Source organism: Taudactylus pleione, unplaced genomic scaffold, assembly GCF_031769625.1.
Source record: "Taudactylus pleione unplaced genomic scaffold, aTauple2 ptg000016l, whole genome shotgun sequence".
Taxonomy (NCBI): Eukaryota; Metazoa; Chordata; class Amphibia; order Anura; family Myobatrachidae; genus Taudactylus; species Taudactylus pleione.
Window position 1 is genome coordinate 44,514,850 of NW_028284418.1, and position 24,029 is coordinate 44,538,878.

Below are 24,029 nucleotides of genomic sequence, written 5' to 3' on the forward strand. Positions count from 1 at the left end.
GGGGTCACATGGGCAATCCAAGATGGCCACGCCCATGGACCGGAGGACAGCACTTCCTGGAGGTAGTCAGCGGGGACCAGCGGTCAGCAGGAGCTGGCGTGGGAGCAGCACAGCAGCGGGACCCTCCAGAGGACAACAGCGGAGACTGCCTTGAGAGATGACGAAGGAGCGTACAGCGCGGGAGCCGGAAGACAGCGTGGGTCAGCGCCTGCACAGGTAAGCTACGGGGTCTGTTTCTGGGGTCTCCAGACCGGCGTGTGACAGTGGGAGCCGTGGAGCATAGGAAGGCAGGATCTGTAGTGTATCTTTTCCCACATTTAGGATGGTGGATGCTTCCGGAGCAGTGGCGTAGTGGGGAAAGCAGACTGAAGGGAACCATGGAGCGAAGGAAGGCAGGATCTAGTGTATCTTTTCCAACATTTAGGAAGTTGGATGCTTCCAGAGCAGTGGCGTAGTCAGGATGGCAGATGACTGAAGTGAGCCCTGGAGTGGAGAGAGGCAGGATCTGCAGTGTCATTTCCCACATGTAGTCCGTCGGACGCTTCTGGAGCAGTGGCATAGCCAAGATGGCAGGCGACTGGAGGTAGCCCCGGATTGGAGACAGGCAGGATCTGCGGTGTGTCATTTCCCACATGTAGGCCGTTGGACGCTTCTGGAGCAGTGACGTACAGTAGTCAGGACTGCAGATGACTGGAGGGAGCAGTGGAGCAGAGGAGGCAGGATTTCCTGTGTGTCTTTTCTCACATGTAGGCTGTCGGACGCATCTGGAGCAGTGGTGTAGCCAGGACAGCAGACTGGAGGGAACTGCAGAGTGAAGGAAGGCAGGATCTGCACTGTCTTTTTCCACATTTAGGCCTTTGGACATTTCTGGTGCAGTGATGTAGTCCAGATGGAAGACTAGAGTGACCCGCGGAGCAGAGGAAGGCAGGATCTGCACTGTGGGCCTGATTCAGACCCGGTCGCAAGCGCTGAGCGCTCGCAACCGGGTCGATGGTGGCCCACAGCGCATGCGCACGACAGAGCCAGCTCCGTCATGCGCAAGACCCGGCTAGCGACGGGCAATCAAAAGGGGGCGAGCTGTCGATGTTGAGTGACAGCTCGCCCCGTTTGGTGGTCGGGCCGGGGGGGTGGCTGCCCAAACGGAGGCGTTCCCGAGGGAACGCTTGCCGTTTGGGGGTGGCCCCCCATTGACATCATGAGTGATGTCAGTGGAGAGCTTCCGTCTCTGTTAGAGCCGAAAGCTCTCTGGGGCTTGCGATGAACGAGACCCTACCACAAGGGTCTCGTCGCAAGCCCGATGGTCGCGATGGTATTGACCATCGCCACCATCATCATGGCCGCTCGCAGTGTTTTTAAGTGCAAAACTAGCGTTAGACCTGTGTTAAACTGAGGAAAAACAGAAGGAGAAAAGATCCATCCAGCAACAAACCTCACCGATCTAAATATTCAAGCTACAACTGGACTCCCTGTACAGTCACGGCAAGAACACTTCAACTGCTATTTATAATGCTGGCCTTCTGATTCTCGCATATATCTCAATGCTTATCCTTCTTATTCCCATGTCAGTGTACATCTTTCCACTTTGAAACACTGTCCTTTATCTTAGCTCTCCTGCCTAGCCTCACATCCTCTATCTGCTTACAATCTGTGTTATTTATCAAATTCTGCGCAAACTAGATCCCCACTTTTATCCTCCCTATAATCTGCATACATATTTTCCCGTACTGTTCTTTCTCTTGCATTTCTACAAATCTCTTGCATTCATATCTCATTCACATTTCCAAATTTCATTCCTCTTATTTACTTATAAACACCATGACAAGGTTTTCTTCAAATCCCTCCTTCAATCAGTCTCTACCTAATCCTCTGTTCTGCCCCCTGCTTCCACCTTTATCTTTTCCCCCTTATCTCTTCAACCTCCTCCTCCCTTTCTCCCCCCTCCTCTGTCTGCCTACTCTTCGCTCCTTTCCCATTACTCCACTTTCTTCCTGTTCTACCCCCCCTCTGTCCTACTACCCCACCACCAAACCCTCCTCCTACACTACTCTCCCTGTCACTTCACTCCACAGCCATCCACATCTCCCTCCCTGCCCACCTCCTACGGGTTCCCTTTCTAGCTCAGATGCCCGCACCATCACTAAACTCTATTCATATCGGTCCCCCAAATTAATCTTACCTCCACGTTACAGCAACCCAGATAATCTTATTCACATCTCCCCCACAAATGCTATCTCTCTATCCTGTGCCCTCTGGAATGCCAGGTCAGTCTGTAATAAGCTGGTCCCCACCCATGACCTTTTCATCTCCAACTCCCTGAATCTACTAGCCATTACTGAAACCTGGATCTCACCCTCTGACACCACCTCTCCTGCTGCTCTATCCTCTGGGGGCCTTGCCTTCTCCCGCACCCCCCGGCCTGGTGGTCGCCATGGTGGTGGTGTTGTGGTCCTTCTATCCACCAGTTATTCCTACCAGCTTACATCCTCTGAACCATCCCTTACATTCCCCACATTTGAGGTTCATGCTATACGCCTTTTCCAACCAGTAAACCTCAGAGTAGCTAACATTTACTGTCCCCCTGGCTCTCCCTCCAAATTCCTTGACAACTTTGCTTACTGGCTACCTCACTTTCTCTCCTCAGATCTTCCCTCCATTATCCTAGGTGATTTTAATATTCCTATTGGCATTCCCACAGAATCCTCTGCAGCTAAACTCCTTACCCTCACCTCTTCATTTGGTCTTGCCCAATGGAATTCATCACCCTCCCATGTGAGTGGGCACTCACGTGACCTGGTCTTTACTCACCGTTGTGATATCTCTGATTACTCCAATTCCCCCTTCCCCATCTCTGACAGCACCTTCTCTCTTTTAACCTATCCCTCTCTCCTTCCCCTCCTTTACCTTCTAAGGCTACCATTACAAAGCGTTATATTGAGGCTATTGACACTGTTGCCTTTTCCTCCCTGCTGGACTCTCTTCTCTCCCCTATTCTTTCTCTCTCCTGTCCTGAACAAGCTACTTCCCTGTACAATTCCTCCCTTACTTCTGCTCTTGACTCTGTTGCTCCGGTAATAACTACTCACCCTCGCAGATCCACACCACAACCCTGGCATTCCAAATGCACCAGATACCTGCAAAAATGTTCAAGAATTGCCGAGCGTCAGTGGAGAAAATCTCGCTCTAAGGCTGACTTCCTCCATTTCAAATTTATTCTGTCTTCCTACAGTGCTGCCCTGTCTCTCTCCAAACAAACATATTTCAAGAACCTCATCTCCTCCCAGTCCTCAAACCCCCGGCGTCTCTTTGCCACTTTCAACTCCCTCCTATGCCCTTCCCCTCCTCACCTCCCCTCCTCACTCTCTGCCCTTGACTTTGCCACCTACTTTACATCTAAAATTGACTCCATACGTGAGGACATCATATCCCATCAGACCCTCGGCACTTCTTCCCCTCCTTGCCCTGACCACCCCTCCCCATCTGTCTCACCAACTCTGACATCCTTCTCCCTTGCTTCTGGAGAGAAAGTCATGGCCCTCATCTGGTCCTCCCCTCCGTCCACCTCCCCTCTTGACCCTATCCCTTCCCGTCTCCTCTCCTACCTGTCTCCTTCTGCCTTCTCCCATCTGGCTCACCTCCTTAATCTCTCCCTATCATCTGGCACTTTCCCTTCTGCATTCAAACATGCCCTTGTCTCTCCCATTCTTAAAAAACCTACCCTTGATCCTAACATACTTTCCAACTATCGACCCATCTCTCTTCTCCCATTTGCTTCCAAACTCCTTGAGCGTATTGTCAACAATCGCCTTACCACCTTTCTTTCCTCCCACTCCCTCCTTGACTCATTTCAATCTGGCTTCCATTCTCTCCACTCCACTGAAACTGCCCTCACAAAAGTCAGCAATGACCTCCTTGCTGCCAAATCCAAGGGCCACTACTCTCTGCTCATTCTCCTTGACCTTTCTGCTGCATTTGACACTGTAGACCATCCTCTCCTCCTGCAAATCCTTTACTCTCTCGGTTTACATGGCACTGCCCTCTCCTGGCTTTCCTCCTACCTCTCTGATCATTCCTTCTCTGTGTCCTCTCATGACTCCTCCTCCCCCCCACTTCCACTAACAGTAGGGGTTCCCCAAGGTTCTGTTCTTGGACCTCTCCTTTTCTCCCTATATACATCCTCTTTAGGTGAACTCATTAACTCCTTTGACCTCCAATATCATCTCTATGCTGATGACACTCAAATTTACCTTTCCACCCCCTGAGCTCTCCCCCTCGCTCCTTACCCATATCTCCAACTGTCTCTCTGCTGTCTCTTCATGGATGTCCCAGCGCTTTCTTAAACTTAACATGTCTAAGACTGAGCTGATCATCTTCCCACCCTCTTCCACTACATCACTTCCCACAATTTCATTATCCATTGATGGCACAACTATCTCCTCTAGCCCCAAAGTGCGCTGTCTTGGAGTTATCCTAGACTCCTCCCTCTCCTTTAAACCACACATTCAGCACATCTCGCATTCCTGCCATTTCCACCTAAAAAATATCTCCAGGATTAGACCTTTCCTCACCCAGGATGCCACTAAAACCCTCATCCACTCACTGGTCATCTCCAGATTGGACTACTGTAACCTTCTCCTAGCTGGCCTCCCAATCTCTCACCTCTCTCCACTACAATCTGTTCTCAATGCTGCTGCTCTGCTCATCTTCCTCTCCAGACATTCTACATCTGCTTCCCCTCTCCTTCAAGCCCTATACTGGCTCCCCTTCCCCTTCAGATGCCAATTCAAGGTTCTTACACTTGTCTACAAAGCCCTCACCAAATCCTCTCCCGTATACATTTCTGACCACCCACCCGTCCACTTCACTCAATAAATGCATGCCGCCTCTCTTGCCAACTGATTACTTCCTCCCACTCCCGCATCCAAGATTTTGCCCGTGCTGCTCCCTACCTTTGGAATGCTCTCCCTCTGCCCATCAGACTCTCCACCTCTCTACAAATCTTCCAACGGGCTCTCAAGACCCACTACTTCATCAAGGCCTTCCAGCACTCATCCTAATCCACCTCATGCTCTTTCCTCCCTATCTTTCCCTTCTGTGTCACGCCCATCTGTCTGCCCCTCCCCTTTAGAATGTAAGCTCTCACGAGCAGGGACCTCTTCCCTCATGTGCTCCTCTTTACATTTTCTTCTACTCTTTACTCCCCATAAGGGCACCTAACACGTGACTGCCAACTTCCGGCTGCTTATTGTGAGTGCTTTAATCGCTATTGCAGCAATGTATATAAATAGTGTCCTTGTCCTGTACTGTATTGTACTGTAAGTTACTTGTTTCTTGCTCACCTATTAGTTCTATGTAAGGCGCTGCGGAACACTTGTGACGCCATATAAATAAAGTATAATAATAATAATAGCTGTGGGTAGTCACCCACAGCTATGCGAGCGGCCAGGAGGCCGCTCCAAAAAAAAGAAAAACGCCGTGATTCAGAGCGTCCAGCTCTGAATCAGGCCCTGTGTCTTTTTCCACATTTAGGCCTTTGGACATTTCTGGTGCAGTGACGTAGTCCAGATGGCAGACTAGAGTGCCCCGCTGAGCAGAGGAAAGCAGGATCTGCAATGTGTCTTTTTCCACATGTAGGACGTCGGACGCTTCTGGAGCAGTGGAGTAGTCAGGATGGTGGAAGACTGGAGGGAGCCATATTTACAATTTGTACTAAGGGGACCCTGAGTACGCGATTTCCCAACAGCAGCAATAGATTTAGAATGAGCAGCGCAGGTTTTCTGATTCCTCATTGATCTATCTTTGCCTATGTTAAGTGTGAAATAGCCCTTTTCCCAGAATCCTGTTACTTATCGCACACAATTGCACCAGTACATTTTACTATTTTACTGCATTTAACACATAAACATTAGCAATTTACTGTATATCTTTTATTTACTGAGCAACTTTCTTTTTAGAAGGTTCCCACTTGTAACTATAAGAACGAAATCTTATTTATATAATCCACAAATTAGGGAGAATAAAATAAACCATTTGGTCAATTGTTCTTATTATAGGCAGTTTCAGTGTCCTCAATAGTTGGAAAGTCAGATTAACCTAATAATTATATAGAGATATTTTCCCTCCTCACAACCGCACCAAGGTTACAGTTTGTCACTATGCCGGCTCATACACAATAACGTCTTGTCTTTTTCTTTCCCCTTGGTCTGCACAGTGGCTGCTGATCTTTGGTAAGTATTGGTAAGTATTGAACCCCTCCCTGTACCGATTAGTACACCTCTTACTGCCCAGAGGGAAGGGCGATCCTGAAGCCATGGTTCCCCAGAGGTTTCCCCCACAGGGGGTTTTTCCTCTCCTGAGTGCTGAAGGATGACTCTGCGTGAGTCAGGAGGTTGCCCAAGTATGTGGCTGTTATGCCATTATGATCACCCATCAGTCACCTATCAATCACATGCAGGAACAGGGACTCTGATTGAGCCCGTCCCTGTGATGTGTAAGAAGTAAAATTATGGCTAATTTGAACCCTTTACTTCTGGGTTCAGACCCCGGCTGCGCTATTGCACATGGGCAATCATCAGATTGTGTATGTGAGAGCGGACAGTAATGTGTAGGAATCCCAAGGACTCCTCTCCCGGAAACTTTGCACCATGTAGCCCATAGGCTACAATGGATACCACCATTTATAAATGTCATTAGCTGCCGAGGCCAAGCTCAGCAATGCTTTGTGTTCTGGAGCTTGGTAAATTTATAGGAACCTATGGTGGCTGCACTTGTAATCAATGTAATATCTGTTGCAGTCCCCAGTACATATATTCAGGGGGTGCCTAATATTTGTGGGTAGCCCCCAAAAGTGACTTTTCATGGATAACTCACAAATATTTGTTGTTAAATATTCTGCATAATAAAAATGTTTTATATTTTAATTTTTAACATTTAATAAAAAACGTTTGATGTAATCATTGCCAGAGTCTCAATTCCTTACTGACTGCTACTTTCGCAGGGTCCACAAATGATTACTGATATGACTGTTACTGTCCTGTCCTGCTGGTGGTGTATAGCTGCTAGATACAATCATACATTATATTCAGCAGCCTTGGAGAGAGATAAGGTGGAGAAGTTGTCCAAAGCCACCAATCAGCTTCTGTCATTTATATGCAATAGCACAATATTTGAAATGACAGTTAGTTGCTGATTGGTTGCTTTGGACAACTTCTCCACTTTATCTCTCTCCAAAGCTTGATACATCTCTCCCTGACAGTGCTATGTCCCCCTTTCACTTAATTAGAAAGTTACATCTATTATTGACAATGTCTTTGCCTTGGTAAATAGGGTAAGAAATCCACAGTATAAAATAAGATAATAATAATAATACTTTTATTTATATAGCACTATTACCCAATAGGTATTAAGGTGCTTAAAAATGGAGTATCCTACTTCAGATAACTTTGCTTTATCATTCAAGCTTCTTCTATGCCGGACAAGGGAGGATTGGGAACTTTAAGTGGCCCTGGAAAAATATGAAAAGTGGCCTCATGTAGGTTGGAATAAATCAACTATAAGCCGGGCCCAACACATACTGTAAGTAGGCGGAGTTAGCAAATTATTAGCTTTAGCCACAATGGTAGTAAGCAAGACCAATGCAACATGGTAGCCAGTCACAGCACCTGCAGGAGTCTGTAGAGATGGACATCGGTAACAAGCTATCAAATGATGGCTGGGCTTCCACCATCAAAGCTTTCAATGCTTCAAAATTCAATAAAATATGATGGGAAAAACATTGCAATGATATGCGCATGTGCACAAAAACATGTTTGGCAGTAGAGATTCACGGCCGTTCTCACCATCACTTCCACACCATTTGATGGCGGCTGCATACCAGCACTGGTTATTCCACCGGTGTGGGAGGTAAGAAGTGGCCACTGTGACCAGGGATAATTCAGCAGCCCTGGCTTCACATATAATAAAACGTCTGGATGTCCCCTCCCTTTCATAATTGACTTAAGCCATAAATAAGGCTAAAATGAGCAGTATCTTAGGAGAAAAATGGTTATGTGTAACTGAATGTGATGGTACTAAAGGGCAGGGCTGCCATCAGAATTTGTGGGGCCCAGAACTGACAAAACAGGCAGGGCCCCCACTCCCCCTCCCCCCCAGTGTTTCTGAAACTCTAGCCCCACAGTGTCCTCCCAGTACCAGCCAGCCCCCGTTCTGTCTCCGCCTGCCAGCCCCTCTTCTGTCTCCGCCTGCCAGCCCCTTCTGTACTTGCCTGCCAGCCCCTTCTGTATTTGCCTGCCAGCCCCCTTCTGTCTCCGCCTGCCAGCCCCTTCTGTACTTGCCTGCCAGCCCCTTCTGTACTTGCCTGCCAGCCCCTCTTCTGTACTTGCCTGCCAGCCCCCTTCTGTCTCTGCCTGCCAGCCCCCTTCTGTATTTGCCAGCCAGCCCCCTTCTGTATTTACCAGCCAGACCCCTTCTGTCTCTGCCTGCCAGCCCCCTTTCTGTCTTTGCCAGCCTGCCCCCCTTCTGCCTTTGCCAGCCAGCCCCCGCATGACACTTTCCTTTTTCTCTTCTGTCTGACCAACACGCTGCAGCTTCTCTCATGTTCAGCCTCATGATGTCATGCGCGCGCCGGCTGGAAAAAAAAAAACTTTATTGCACGGCCGCTGGCCCACAGCAGTAAGAGCGGGCCCCCCTTTCACTGCAATGAGTGCATTGCACTGGAGGTTGGTAGTAGGTAGCGTTGTGAGTGGGAGGGTGAGTGTAAGGAGTGGACAGGCCACCCCCTCTACTTGTTGCATGGTGGGTGGTAGGAACAGCCAACGGGCCTCCCCCCCTCTCTCTGAGTGTCCGGGCCCGGGACTAGAGTTCCGACTACCCCCCCTGATGGTGGCCCTGCTAAAGGGTTAGGAGACTGTACACTTTGCATGTCACAATCTCTCTGCATCTCTGCAGGCTGGCACTTTTATTTGTGGAACCCGCTCCCGGGTGCAGAGTGGAGACATATATCTAGATGTACAGTATGCTGGGCAGATCATCGAGGTGCCCTGGTGCAAAACCAAGGTGCACTTCATAAGAACAAGAAAAAAATGAAGGGTGCCAAATCAGTGTGGCTGTCAAAATAGAAACTAAAATAAATAACTGTAAATCCTGCTGGACCGCTGCTTCTAAAGAGGTGCTGAACCTCTCTGACCTTGGTGAAAAAGAAAAAATTATAGAAGTGCTGTGCTACTGACAGGATGAGAAAGTAATAATAATAATAATTATAATAATAATTAATAATAAAATAGTTTAATAAAATTAAAACAATATCATAGAGGAGTCAGGTTCAGAAAAAACAATCAAATAATTAACATAATGCAATGATAAATGAATCTAAATTAAAGGCATGTGTGGTCAGATAATAGGTAATAACCAAGCAACCACAAGAACCAAGGAACAGATCCTATAAGAGCAATATGAATATGCAATACAAGAGGAGTATTGTAACCATGGTAAAACTAATAAAGATCCATATGTGAAGATGGATACAATGTATCATACAGTCTCATGTTGTGAAAGCTTTCACTGGTTTGAGGAAACGGCGTATTGCCGAGAAACGCGTCAGTACAGACCCCTTGTGAGGTCAGCCTACTTCCTACTACATGCGGCAGCACCAGCTCTTACCACCGCCTAGCATGGGCCACCGCTTACTGCCCATCCCATCTGGGAGAATCACGCCTACCCGACGTAGGTAGGAGGAGCCGCCGCAGATAGAGAGGAGCAGTGTCTGCAGTGCTAGGGAAGAGGCAGAGAAGAAGCAGAATGCTTCTTCAAGGAAATAAGGTAAGTGAAAAAAAAATGCTGTGCACAGTAGGCAGAGACTGGATCTAATAATCGGGGAAGAGGAGGGAGTGGAGTGGGGGAAAAAAGCTGGACAGAGATTGGATTTAATAATGAGGGGGGGTGGAGTGGGGATAAAAAATGCTGGGCAGAGACTGGATCTAATAACGGGGGGGGGGCAGTTGGAGTGGGGGAAAAAAAAGCTGGACAGAGACTGATTCTAATAACCTGAGGGGGGGGCCCTGCCTATTTTGTCAGTCCTGGGCCCCACCATTTCTGATTGGAGCCCTGAGGATACTGCACCAGGGGAAGGCTGATACTAGCATTTGTATATTATATCGCAGCTGTGACCAGGGACTGGTTGAAAATTTTTAGTCTGGGGGCAAATGCAAACAAGTGGCCCCGGCTTTTCTACCAGGACATGGCAATGGCAAAATGGACATGGCAAACACACTGCAAAATGTTATCTAAAGGGGGTGAAGTGTAAATGTATAATGAAATAAATGAAAAATAATTAGAACTATAATCAACCACATCACATACCAGCACTGCCTGACAGGTTAGTGCCCATACCGGCAAGTAATCCTGCCCATATGTGATAAAACAATCAGCCACAAAAGTCCACTTATCGAATGATTTTCCATTGCCATACAATAGTATGAGGATGGCAAAATCATTGGAGGTTTGCCAATAACATAGAGAAAAGTGTTTTTTCTCTACACTATCTGCTTTCATACATACAGATGTTCAATGTAAGCGTCAAATAGAGCTGGTTATTATAGTGCATCTGACACTTACCACCCCCTCTTTACCATTCTATCCCATGGTAACATTCTGGATTACAAGTCTTAAACTAGAGGAAGATTTACACTACTGCACAGTATGGTGAACAAGCCCGTTGTGGTGAAACGTGTCCAGTCAGTCACTCCCCACTGCAGGAGGGAGCAGCACGGCAGCAGGGTGTCAGGCACAATCCTTCGGTCATTTTAACTCAGGTACTCTTCTGCGGGTGGGTCGTGACCTGGTCCGGTGGTGCATTCAGATTTCTGCAATGCTTTCAGCAACAGACACTGCCTAACAGCACGTACAGATCGGTGTCCCCCACCTCTCCCTTTATTTTCTATCAGAGTTATTCCTAATCCCTCTCCCATCCAGGTGTCCGCTCATAGAAGACCCTGGACAGCAGAGGGGACCAGGTACTTGTACTCCGTACTTACTATTTAGATTTCTATGGGGTGATGTGACTCAACATGATATTATCTGCCTATAGTATTTTATAATATTTAAGTATGCCATCCGGGATTGCTATCCTGATGTAAATCAGTATCAGGTCATCTGGGATATTTACGCCTACAGGGAGGTCTTTGCTTTCCCCTTTTTTCAGAGTACTCTGCTAGGATTTCATGTGTATATATATTAGGGGTGAGCAGGTTCGGATTTCTGAAATCCGAACCCCCCCGAGCCCGCCCGATCCGAGTCCGATCCGAGTCAGGCTCGACTTTTCCTGCCTGACTCGGATCTGAAATCGAGGCAAAACGTCATCATCCCGCCTTCCGAGTCTCACGGGTTTTGGATCCTATATAAGGTACCCCCGTCGGCGCCATTTTCTCACTCGGCTGTGGACAGTGAAGAGGGAGGGTGGGAGTTAGGGCTGGCTGGGCTGTGTAGTGTAGTGTAGTGTAGTGCTGCTGTTGTCCACTACTTCAAAGTCCATAGGGGCTGGCTGTGTTGTGCTGTGCTGCTGTTGTTAATAGGGGCTGTGTCCACTACTTCAAAGTCCATAGGGGCTGGTTGGACTGTGTTGTGCAGTCAGTTCTCCATAGGGGCTGTGTTCACTCCAAAGTCCTGTGCAGTGTCCCAGTCCTAAAGGGGTGCTGTAGTGTTGTCCAGGGGGTGCTCTGTCCATCAGGGGTGCTCCCCCCAAGTGCTAAAAAAATAATATATTTTCTGTGTTTGTGAATTGTGTGCGCAGTAGCCGCACGTGCATCAACAAAGTAGTACCAAGCGTGCGCCTGTGTCATAAGTAAAGGGCCGGCTGGCTTGACCGTTAAAGGGTGCTGTAACCCCCAAAGTACACTCCAGTCCAAACCAAAAAAATATATATTTTCTGTGTTTGTGAATTGTGTGCGCAGTAGCCGCACGTGCATCAACAAAGTAGTGCCAAGCGTGCGCCTGTGTCATAAGTAAAGGGCTGGCTGGCTTGACCGTTAAAGGGTGCTGTAACCCCCAAAGTACACTCCAGTCCAAACCAAAAATATATATATTTTCTGTGTTTGTGAATTGTGTGCGCAGTAGCCGCACGTGCATCAACAAAGTAGTGCCAAGCGTGCGCCTGTGTCATAAGTAAAGGGCCGGCTGGCTTGACCATTAAAGGGTGCTGTAACCCCCAAAGTACACTCCAGTCCAAACCAAAAAAAAAATTATTTTCTGTGTTTGTGAATTGTGTGCACTCTGGCTGCACGTGCATCAACAAAGGAGCAGCGCCAAGCGTTCGCCTGTGTCCCATAAGTAAAAAGCCGGCTGGCTCATTTCTTAAAGGGTGGTGTAACCCACAAAGTGCACTACTCTCCAGCAAAAATAAAAAAATATTTTCTGTGTTTGTGTGCGCTTTAGTCGCACGTATATATCAATATAACATAAATGGAGGACCAAACTTTCTCCGATAAAAATAAAATAGGGAAAGATCAAGAACCACTTCCTCCTAGTGCTGTTGCTGCTGCTGGGAGTTGTTCCTACTTCCTCTCTGGGATGATGAACATCACTACTTTTACTAAACAATTGACCCTCCAACAGTCCCTAGCGATGAGGTTGAAGTACGACAGCAGTCATCCTGAAGCAAAACGTATAACTGAGGCCTTGACTGCTATGTTGGTGTTAGACGTGCGTCCGGTATCCGCCATTAGTGCAGTGGGATTTAGACAATTGATGGAGGTAGTGTGTCCCCGGTTCCAAATCCCGTCTAGATTCCACCTGCATCCTCAAAGCAGCAGCGACAAGCGTGCGTCTGTCTGTTAAAGGGTGGTGACACCCTCAAAGTGTGCTACACAAACAATAAAAATATTGTTCTTTTTTTTCTGTCTTTGTGAAATGTGTGGGCTGTAGCCGCACCTGCATCCTTAAAGCAGCAGCGACAAGCGTGCGTCTGTCTGTTAAAGGGTGGTGACACCCTCAAAGTGTGCTACACAAACAATAAAAATATTGTTCTTTTTTTTTCTGTCTTTGTGAATTGTGTGGGCTGTAGCCGCACTTGCATCCTCAAAGCAGCAGCGACAAGCGTGCGTCTGTCTGTTAAAGGGTGGTGACACCCTCAAAGTGTGCTACACAAACAATAAAAATATTGTTCTTTTTTTTTCTGTCTTTGTGAAATGTGTGGGCTGTAGCCGCACCTGCATCCTTAAAGCAGCAGCGACAAGCGTGCGTCTGTCTGTTAAAGGGTGGTGACACCCTCAAAGTGTGCTACACAAACAATAAAAATATTGTTCTTTTTTTTTCTGTCTTTGTGAATTGTGTGGGCTGTAGCCGCACTTGCATCCTCAAAGCAGCAGCGACAAGCGTGCGTCTGTCTGTTAAAGGGTGGTGACACCCTCAAAGTGTGCTACACAAACAATAAAAATATTGTTCTTTTTTTTTCTGTCTTTGTGAATTGTGTGGGCTGTAGCCGCACTTGCATCCTCAAAGCAGCAGCGACAAGCGTGCGTCTGTCTGTTAAAGGGTGGTGACACCCTCAAAGTGTGCTACACAAACAATAAAAATATTGTTCTTTTTTTTTCTGTCTTTGTGAATTGTGTGGGCTGTACCGCACTTGCATCCGCAAAGCAGCAGCGACAAGCGTGCGTCTGTCTGTTAAAGGGTGGTGTAATTCTCAAAGTGCTCCAAAAAATAAAAAACTATTTTTTTAATGTGTTTGTGACTTGTGTGCGATGTAGCCGCACTTGCATCCTCAAAGCAGCAGTGACAAGCGTGCGTCTGTCCGTTAAAGGGTGGTGACACCCTCAAAGTGTGCTACACAAACAATAAAAATATTCTTCTTTTTTTTTCTGTCTTTGTGAATTGTGTGGGCTGTAGCTGCACTTGCATCCTCAAAGCAGCAGCGACAAGCGTGCGTCTGTCTTTTAAAGGGTGGTGACACCCTCAAAGTGTGCTACACAAACAATAAAAATATTCTTCTTTTTTCTGTCTTTGTGAATTGTGTGGGCTGTAGCCGCACTTGCATCCTCAAAGCAGCAGCGACAAGCGTGCGTCTGTCTGTTAAAGGATTACATCGGTGACAGCATCCAAGTAGGCATGTCAGACAGTCCGTACCTGTACTGGCAGGAAAAAGAAGCAATTTGGAGGTCCCTGTACAAACTGGCTCTATTTTACCTGAGTTGCCCCCCCTCCAGTATGTATTCCGAAAGAGTGTTTAGTGCAGCCGGGAACCTTGTCAGCGAAAGGCGTAGGAGGTTGCTTCCACAAAATGTGGAGATGATGATGTTCATAAAATGAATTATCAACTCTTCCAGGGAGACCAGCCTCCAGAACGTACAGAGGGACCTGTGGTTGTGGATTCCAGCGGGGACGAATTAATACTCTGTGAGGATGAGGATGTACACAACACTGAAGAGGGTGAGGAATCGGTGGATGAGGAGGATGAGGACGACATCTTGCCTCCGTAGAGCCAGTTTGTGCAGGGACAGATTAATTGCCAGCTTGTTTTGTGGGGGCCCAAACGAACCAATCATTTCAGCCACAGTCGTGTGGCAGACCCTGGCGCTGAAATGTTTGGTTTGTTAAAGTGTGCATGTCCTGTTTATACAGCATAAGGGTGGGTGGGAGGGCCCAAGGACAATTCCATCTTGCACCTCTTTTTTTTCTTTGCATTATGTATAGTTTGGGGCCTAGTTTTTCAAACTGCCATCCTGTCTGCCACTGCAGTGCCACTCCTAGATGGACCACGTGTTTGTGCCGCCCACTCGTATCTCTTAGCATAGTCATCCATCTACCTCAATGCAACCTTTTGGACATAAAAACACTATTGTGAGGTGTGAGGTGTTCAGAATAGACTGGAAATGAGTGGAAATTAAGATTATTGAGGTTAATAATAGCATAGGAGCAGAAAAACCCACAAATTCTGTAATTTTAGCTGTTTTTATGCTTTTTTTCAAAAAAATACAGATCCAAAACACAAAACCCAGAACCCAAAACACGGAAGGGTGGTTTTGGCAAAACCAATCCAGATCCAAAACACGAAGAAAGATCCAGATCCAAAACCAAAACACAAAACACGAAAGTGGCCGGTGCACACCCCTAATATATATATATATTTTTGGTTACATTAAGGTAGTATCCATCCCGGCAATAGGATTAAATAATTTGTTGCAAGCCAGGGATCATTTGCATATGTATTTGTGTTTGGCCACACATGGTATATGAATTTGGGATGATACTCAGCAGACACACTATTATTACACTCAATGTATACATTTATCTCAAATGACTGAGTAGTTATTATTACATACAGTTCTAATTTATGAGTTATTTCCAATTATTATATGTCATACGAACTGTACCTGACCCTGCTATTATAATATATTATGTACCCATCAGGAGCTATATGAGCATATGAAGTCAAACAAGCATAGTCACCACATACTTTAAGCTAATTTTTATAATAGATATATTTTTATAACTTCATGAGATTAATTGCTAAGGGAGCTCGATTAGATATTTTATAAATGAGCACAACAAATCCCTATTTTTTTATTGGAAATATATTAAAAGCTAATTTTTTAAAACCCCTGCAAATGCCATTTTCTAAGTACAGGAATGCGATTAATGCCGGTGCTTCGTCCCAAATTAGAAGCATATGGGCTTCTTTTTGGGATGTTTCTGAGAGGGATCCAATCGGATCCCTCCCAGATACCCCCCCCCCCATATGTGTCACTTTTAGCATGCGCAGAAGGACGCCAGAGGGACTTCTGAGTCATAAACCCGGAAGTCCCTCTATCGCAAAGGACAGCTCTTGACAACCCTAGGGTGCTCGCTGCAGCCAGACATAGATTTGGCGGGTGTCAGGGAGGAAGACAGAGACTACTGCCTGGCTGCTCCCATTGTGTTATAGCACAGAACGACAGGGGAGCATCCTCTGTCTGCCTCCCGTAGCTAGCTATGTATATGTAGAGAGCAGCTTCGGGTGGCCCTGGACCACTAAAATTGCCCCGCAGCCCAGCCAATCCCTGCTAGTGGGTTAGAGGAAATAAAGTATTTGCAGAGTGTAAACTAGCAACTGTAAGGGATCTATTTATGAAGTAGCGATAACCACTTTTTAGTAGATGGAAAGGGTTATATCACTGTTTCCTATTTAATAAGAGGGCAACTTCACAGAGATCACAGATTTCTCCTGCATTTCGTCTAATTTTGAATTATGCTTTTATTTTTTTTCAGAATACATTGCAGTTTCAGAAAATACCATTAGTTGTTTCCTTTGTCTAACGCGTCAAATAAAATTTTACCTAATATGGCCCAAAAAGTGTTTGTTTGTTTTTTAAATTGAGATTTCAGTGCAGTAAAACAAAACCAAACGTGATTTTTTTGTTTGTTTATATAAACAACACAAATAAATACATTGTCAAGTCTTCTAATGCATTATCAAGCCTTCTATAAAGTGGAGAAGTGGAGAAATTGCCCCTAGCAACAAATCAGATTCTACCTATTATTTTATAGAAAGCATTTGATAAATGCTAGCTAGAAACTTCTCTTTTCTTTAAAAGGCTTAATACATTTTTTGTGTGTAATGTAATACCCAATATAGGTGAGAATACAAATGTGGTACTGGAGTAAGCTTAATGTGCCTCTGTGGTTGCACAATCTTTTTACTTCTTCATTTTGGTGCAACTCTCAACTCAGACCACAACCTGTCAGAAAGGCAAGGATTCTTCCCACAGACTGAATGTCAGACAAAATGTATGCAAAGGATTTTTGTATTTAGTAATAATGACACCAAATGATGACTGGAATGGGTCCGTTTGACTTAAATGAATCAATGATAAGTAGTTCACACATAGCGTTCAATACAAGTTTCAATAAGGTCAATATCACTTTAATTATGAATTATCTGGTGCTGTACATCAATCTAAAAATAACAATATCCCTATAGACTTAATTCACATTGCCTATAATACATGTAGTCCTATGTAGCATTCAATAGGTTCCCTAAGAGCTCCATAAATCTTTCTTCCTAAATAAATGCAGATTCCACATCTTAACTGGTTCAGGCCACTACTGTTTGCAAAATGGGGACTCTTTAAATGGTTTGAATGGTGGTAGCACAGGTCACATTTGAGTTCTTGTGTGTACACATTGGGGCCCTTAATTGAATGCATGCACAAAATAGTTTTTGCATAAATAGTATTGTCACAGTGCTGTTGTAGAAATAATAGTAGCTATGTCTATATCGCAAAGTGACTACTTGTGTGTGTAATAAATTACTTTCTCTCACCACATCTATTTCAGAATCTTAGGATGCAGCTTCCCCTCTGGAAGGTAGTCACAGAGTACTAGACATGTTTGCTAATTGCTAAAAACACTGAAACAGACTGTGGCACTGCAAGTCCCAGCTACTCTTTTGTTGCAGCTTGTTTCCTCTGCAGGAGCCACACTCTCAGCACCCCCACCCCTACCCTTACAGGTAATGGCCGCATCTATCCGATTCTCCTCCATCTGCCCTTCCAGCATCAGGGAGATGCTCCTCAGCCTTCTGCCAATTTTTGTCCTTTATCTCTCTTCTCTCCAACTGTCATTTTTTTAAATAAACTTTATTAGATATGGCACTGGCCCGTCGTCCTTTTTCCAAAATGGCTTTATTTTAGTGGGATCTCTCACACTTATCAGGCGGCTGTCGTCAGAGACATCTGTAAAGTAATAGTTTGCAATGGCTGGATATTATCTGTGGCTGGGACAGGCTTTTAACTGATACCACGCAATAGGTGGGGTTTCACATGAAAAATGTGTGCTTTTGCTAATTGTTGCCAACTCTATTTAAATTAGGGATGTGCAGGCTCGGATAGGTTCGAGTTTGCACGTGGAGTTCGGATTTTTCCCTCCAAAAAAACGGAACTCAGAACGAGGCAAAACGTCATCTTACATGGACGAACATCATCATTCCTGGTCTTTTGTCCAGGAATGATGATGTTCGTCCATGTAAGATGACGTTTTGCCTCGTTCTGAGTTCCGTTTTTTTGGAGGGAAAAATCCGAACTCCACGTGCAAACTCGAACCTATCCGAGCCTGCACATCCCTAATTTAAATGTTTACAATGTGTAGGATTAATATGGTAGCTCAAAAGTGCCTACCATTTTTTAAACTAGAAAACCAATAGTATTAAGTGAGAGCCCCCTTATTTTATTTGACACAAGATGGGGCAGAGATCCCCTACATGTACAGAAAAAGGTTTATGTACCATTTCAGTCATTGCCTGGTGCTCACCATACAATAAATACTAAGGGGGCTCGTCGCTTTAAAGTGGGGACTACCCTGTTGCAAACAAGGGTGCACCCTAATGTGTGCAGGCCAGTATGGAGGAGATGGGGCATATGGGGCATAATGTGCCCTCCTCTGTCTTTTGATATTGTCAGGTGTTCAGCAGACAATAACACCAAAAGGGGCATATTGTTTGACCCAGGGGACATCCCTCTGTCAAATATGGGTCCCCCTCACATCTGCAGCTGCTATTATGGTGTTATAGGGCACATGTAGTGCCCTACCACATTTATAGAAAATGCAATTTTTCCATAGTTCAAGGTAATATTGTCTGGTGATCAGAGACAGTAATGGCTAAGGACATAGGGCCTGATTCATGCTGCACTGCAGGTGAGGCAGATTTAAAATGTGCAGAGAGATTTAGATTTGAGAGCAGTGTTTCCAAACTGACATCTAAAATGTAGAGTAATAATAAAGCTGTGCAGTATTTGTGGGCTACATGCAAAAGCAGCCAGTAGTTACCCCACATGTAAAAAAATGTGTGTATTTACACCCCTTGCATTGCAATATGGTTTGTTCAGGTTCACAGCTGATAGAGATATCGCTCTCTATTCCCAAGTCTGAATCAGGCCCATAGAGTATTGTGTAAAAAAGAGGACTCCCCTCTTTCAAACTACAGTACTCACACATGTGTTTGTGCCTATATTGGGGAGATAGGGTGAATATGATGCCCTGCCCATCTATGGAAGACTGATGTTTTCTGTAGTGCCAGGTAATAATGTCACCAGTCAATGGCTGCTTGGGGGCCACATCACTTGAAAGATGAGACCCTTCACTTTCAAATGTGGGTGCCCTTTAATTTATTTAAACCAAGTTTGGGAGATATTCCCCCATACCTAATCTCCAATATTTTACTGTAATATTCTGCTTTTTGCCTGGTGACCACACTGATCTCCAATCAATAACTTTTATGGTGGAACCTAGTTTTATAAAAGCTCTGCTCTGCCTCCCCCTCCCCCCCCCTTAGGTGCCAATGTTATGGAGATAGAGGGACTTAAAGTCTATAAAACCCAATTCTTTAATTTCTTTTTTTGTATGACAAAACTCTCCCAGGACCCCCCTCAAAGTGAACAACGAGTCTTACTGTATATGTATTCCATATCACTGCGATAATCACATACAGAGACTTACAATTTGTTTACATAACTAACTGCATATATGAAACATTAAGCTTTGCCAAGTGAACAACCAACTGTGCTCAAAATTGACATGATGAAACAAGGAACAAGGAGATCCTTAAAGAAAGAGTCATAATTAAAAACAAACTGAGGGACTGATTCAGATCCGCACGTAAATGCCATCACAGCTGCAATCTCTGACAGATCATAATTGCAAAAATATGATAATGATACACCTATTGAGAGCATCTTATATCCACAGCTCACACACAAAACTGGAAACATCGGAAACCTCCAAAGCAGATCAGGCGGCCATTAGCCTTCTGGGTGAGTCTAAGCTGTCGCAGACACAGCGGGTCTCCAGACACACAGAGGGCTCTCCTGCTGCGAGCAAGAACGCAGTGGCTAATTTATGGATGCCCATAAAACTGATTAAATGCTAACGACATGCCTACATTTCTCTAGCCAACCCCCGTTACCTCCTCCAAACAATGGCTACCTTTCATTCAGTTTGCTAGTGATTTCTCTGAGTGAGCAGAATCGTAATTTGATCGCTGCACGTGTGCAGTGCAGCTTTCCTGCATGCGCAAAGGCTAACAATCGCTCAGCGTGTGTAATCTTCTGCATGTGCGTGCAAATCTTAGTCTGGCCCTGATCTCGTTAGTACTGCTGAGTAAATCTGGACTACTAAGTAAGACCCTTCATTATTGATAACATGTAGAGAAGTACTGTATGCCAATGTTTTCGCAGTTGAGCAATTATCGGTTATCTGTGCATGTGTCAAAGTCCATTACCGTAGAAGCAAGAAGTGACATTTTACTTGCAGAGGGATTTACCGTTAAGGGACATTTAGGGAAAGCAACTGGGTGTGCAACCAAAAACACAGGTGTGTCACGACCATTTTCGGGGCATGTCTGCGTCTGCGATCCTGTATACACAAAACATGGCTCCGGCATCTCGGTTCAGACAGCTATTCTGTACGAGCATAGGGTTACTCAGAAGGGAGATTTTTCAAGGATCAGCATATGCTGCTGTGCATTAGTACGCAATTGCTTGGATTCGTGATGGCGCCTGTGGGCGTCTCAATACAAATCATGGCGCTGGAGCAATATCGTATTTTCGCATATCCTTGGCGTACAAAATAGCAGCAGAGGTGGCAATGATGTACTTCTCTGAATCAGGCCCATAGTCAATTACAGAAAAAAATTATATTGTAATCATTGAGTTTAATTTTAAAGTGATCACTAAGGTTGTCTAGAAAGCTATATGGCTTTACACTTTTAGTCAATTTCAAAGCTGCTGTCCCCTATTATGTCAGTAGGTGGCAGTGTAGATTTTAGAACAACAAAGCACATCATTGTTCCAGTCAGGACCAACAAGCAAAGTAATTAGGCATTTTTAATTATGTCTTTTTAGACTACTCGTTATGTTTCTGGCTGTTAGGAATATATTGTACTGTATGCATTTTATCACTATAACAAATTTGATAACTGAAAGGGAACCTTACTGTTGACAGGAATACATAGAAAACTTTGTCAGTGCCCCAAACCTTACAACTCTGAAGAGAAAATATTAGGGGCATAATTACATTTTTTGTGGGAAATCCTCAAAAAACAGCTGTCTTCACATGATTCCCACAACAATGAAGTATCCCTAGAATGTATGAAGGGGTGCACGTGCGCAGTCCGATGACGGAGCATGAGCACTATCTCTGCTGGGTCCTGGGTATGATCTCTTGCTGGTAAACTGAAATTGTAGTAAATGTAAATAAAACCCCTTTTACAATGCGATTTTTCTGCATATTTTGAATAACCCCAATTGTCAATGTAATTAATCATAAAGTGCATCAAATAAATCACTTAAAGTGTACGAGTAACTTACAAATAGCTGAAACAGCCATATTGTGGGTCGCACTTATATTAAGTGTACCATGTCATAGTGATGTCACTGGATCCAAATTAATTGATAGACTGCAATCTCATGAATATCTGTTCAGCTCCACTACGAATATAGTATAAACAATTTAATTCACCTCTTCCTTACTTGCAGCACGGTAACCTCTAAGTATGTACCATACAGTAGGTGTTTTGTGTTCATGCTCCATTTTAGGGCTATATTCAATTTGAGGCAAAAAGTCTGAGGTCGGACATTTCGCCATCATCGCCGTTTTTTCCTGGGATAAAGTACCCGGAGCGTGCCCGCTTTATCCCCGTATTCAATTAGGATCCGGCGAAAACGGGACCCAGCAGAAAGGTGAGTATTGTAAAGTCCTGTCACTTTTGGGGAAATCAGCCTGTCACCCCCTAAAAGATGGTCTGATATGGGGGATCACTATGGATACCCCTGATTTGGCCTGCTGAAGGTAACTGGGGTTTTTAAATAGCTGCGGCAGGTGCATAAATGTGCCTGTGAAGAAGTGGTGAAGAATAGCATTTATCTTTTCTTTGGGGGGTAAAAAAACTAGTCCCATCAAATTTGGGGTACATGAAAATGGGTGCAAGCATATTTTTAAGTCCCTAAAGTAATTTTTAAAAATTCTTTAAAAATCCACCTGCCGCAACCACCGGCATTCTTGAAAACACCTGCCGCATACATGGGGACGCCCCCTGAGGCTATTTTGATAGTTTTTAAGTTTGTTCCCCAACATTTTTTTTTTGCCCCCAAAATGAAAGTATCTTTATGGGGTGTCCTAAGGATTTTTTTTGACAGAGATTACATTAAGGGGACATTCCAAAGGCTGCAGGGTATTTTTTTTTATTCTGCACCCCAAAATACCAATTCTGCACTAAACAGTGGTTAAAACTTATCTCCATTTTTTTACAAAGATTTTTCGCACCTGGGGATAAGTGAAAATGGCGAAAATTACATCATCGGCGATAAATTATCGCCGATAACTGACTTTTCGCTCCTAATTGAATACGGCCATTAACTTTACTTCACAAGGTTGCATTGATGTACGACTTTATTATGTCTTGATATATAGCACTTACCCTTCATTAGAATTAATGGATTTTCTTATGTATTCCTTTCCTTCATTATTGACTACAAAGCCAAATAATTCTAAAGCACTCTGCACTTCATTTTCATTAAGAAATCTAGGGCAAAAATTAAAGTACATCGCTTATAATACATCAATTCCAGTACAGATTACATGGTGTACAATGGGCCTTACTTAATTTACATAAGCTGATGAGTTAGACACTGAGGGGTATATTTACTAAGAATCGTGTTTAATTTTTAAATTAAATCACTGGACATAGCCAGACGTTTACGATGAAAAACACAAAATTTACTAATCAGCGTATTTGTCTGTCAATTTACATTCAATGGTGATACTCGATGATTTCTATTGTGTGCTAGATCAGTCGATATGCCCTGTTTACAGTAGGCTCTGCTGAGAAAAATCATTAATCCACTGTCAGTCGTCAGCGGATTCCACGCCTGGTGGCATTGGGTGCGGGAGTAATGTTCTAAAATATAGAATTAATATTCTTTACAGTGGAAATACAGGTCCCAGTAAGGCACATGTAGAACCACATTAAGGGCCCTGCAGCACTTATAGTTCCACTGTAAATAAAATATATAAAAAAAAGACAGGACTCAAACACCAACTGATTTAAGCAGCTGCCTATGAGGCAGGTCCCACCAAGGCGGCTGCTGTCTGTGATGAGGAGGCAGGTCCATGACCAGACAGACAGGGGAGACTGGGGCAGTGTGGCCTATTGCTGCATAGTATGGCACCAGGTAGGGGATAACTGTAGGCTGACCTCCCTGCTCTCCAACATCGAAGCTGAGGTAGCTGTAGTTCCCCTGCTGGTGCTCCCCTCTTTCTGTTACCCTGGGCACATGCCCCATATGCTCCCCAAGCTGAGGTGCATGTGGGGATACACTATGGCAAATGGGGGACCAAGGGTATATGTAAATGTATTTTAAACTTATTACAAAAAATAGTGACGGTTAGAGGTGTATCATATTGCCCCTCGGAGATTTATTAGGTTAAAACAATGATTGGCAGCAATCAGGGCTCTATCAGATATTAATAACAACTATGAATAAGATCAACTAATTCTAACCATGTTAACTTTTAAATATTATTATACAACTCAATATTTTATTGTGTATTGCAGTGGTGGATTTTGCCTAAAGGCTGCGAGGCTGCAGCCCCCCAGCAAAATCCACCACCTCAGTGTAGTCAGTGCCAGCCCCCCAGCAAAATCCACCACCTCAGTGTAGTCAGTGCAGTCTGTGGATACACTGGCTACACTGTGACTGACAGTGGCTTCCTATTGGTAGTGCCACCTGCCAGTCACATATACAACAACCATCCCCAGGGGGAGGTGTCTCCTTCCCCTGGGACTGCCAATCCCGGCTGCTATTAGCAGAGAGCTGCTTCCAGGAGGAAGCCGCTACTCTGCCTTTCCGCCAGCACTAACCGGCTCCTTGGGGCTGCATACAATGCAGCCCTTTGGAAGCCGGTGACATGCGCATGCGCCGGTCCCGACGTCTGACAGATCGATTGTGCAGGAGCCGGGACCCGGCCAGGAGGAGGCAGGAGCCGCTGAGTGACCGTGTCGATTTCAGCAG

The 24,029-nt window shown here is 44.9% G+C and overlaps 1 protein-coding gene across 2 annotated transcripts in view; it reads right to left on the reverse strand.

The window, feature by feature from the left end:
* The window catches only part of LOC148541993 (uncharacterized), a 61,337-nt gene that overhangs the window by 32,112 nt on the left and 5,196 nt on the right, over positions 1 to 24,029 (reverse strand). The window contains exon 3 of one of the 2 annotated variants that reach the window (XM_088473799.1): positions 22,436 to 22,540. The exons of the other annotated variant lie outside the window; for it this stretch is intronic. Within the exon in view, the coding sequence (XP_088329925.1) occupies positions 22,436 to 22,540 (105 nt within the window). The remainder of the gene's footprint in view (positions 1 to 22,435; positions 22,541 to 24,029) is intronic. 2 annotated transcript variants of the gene reach the window in all.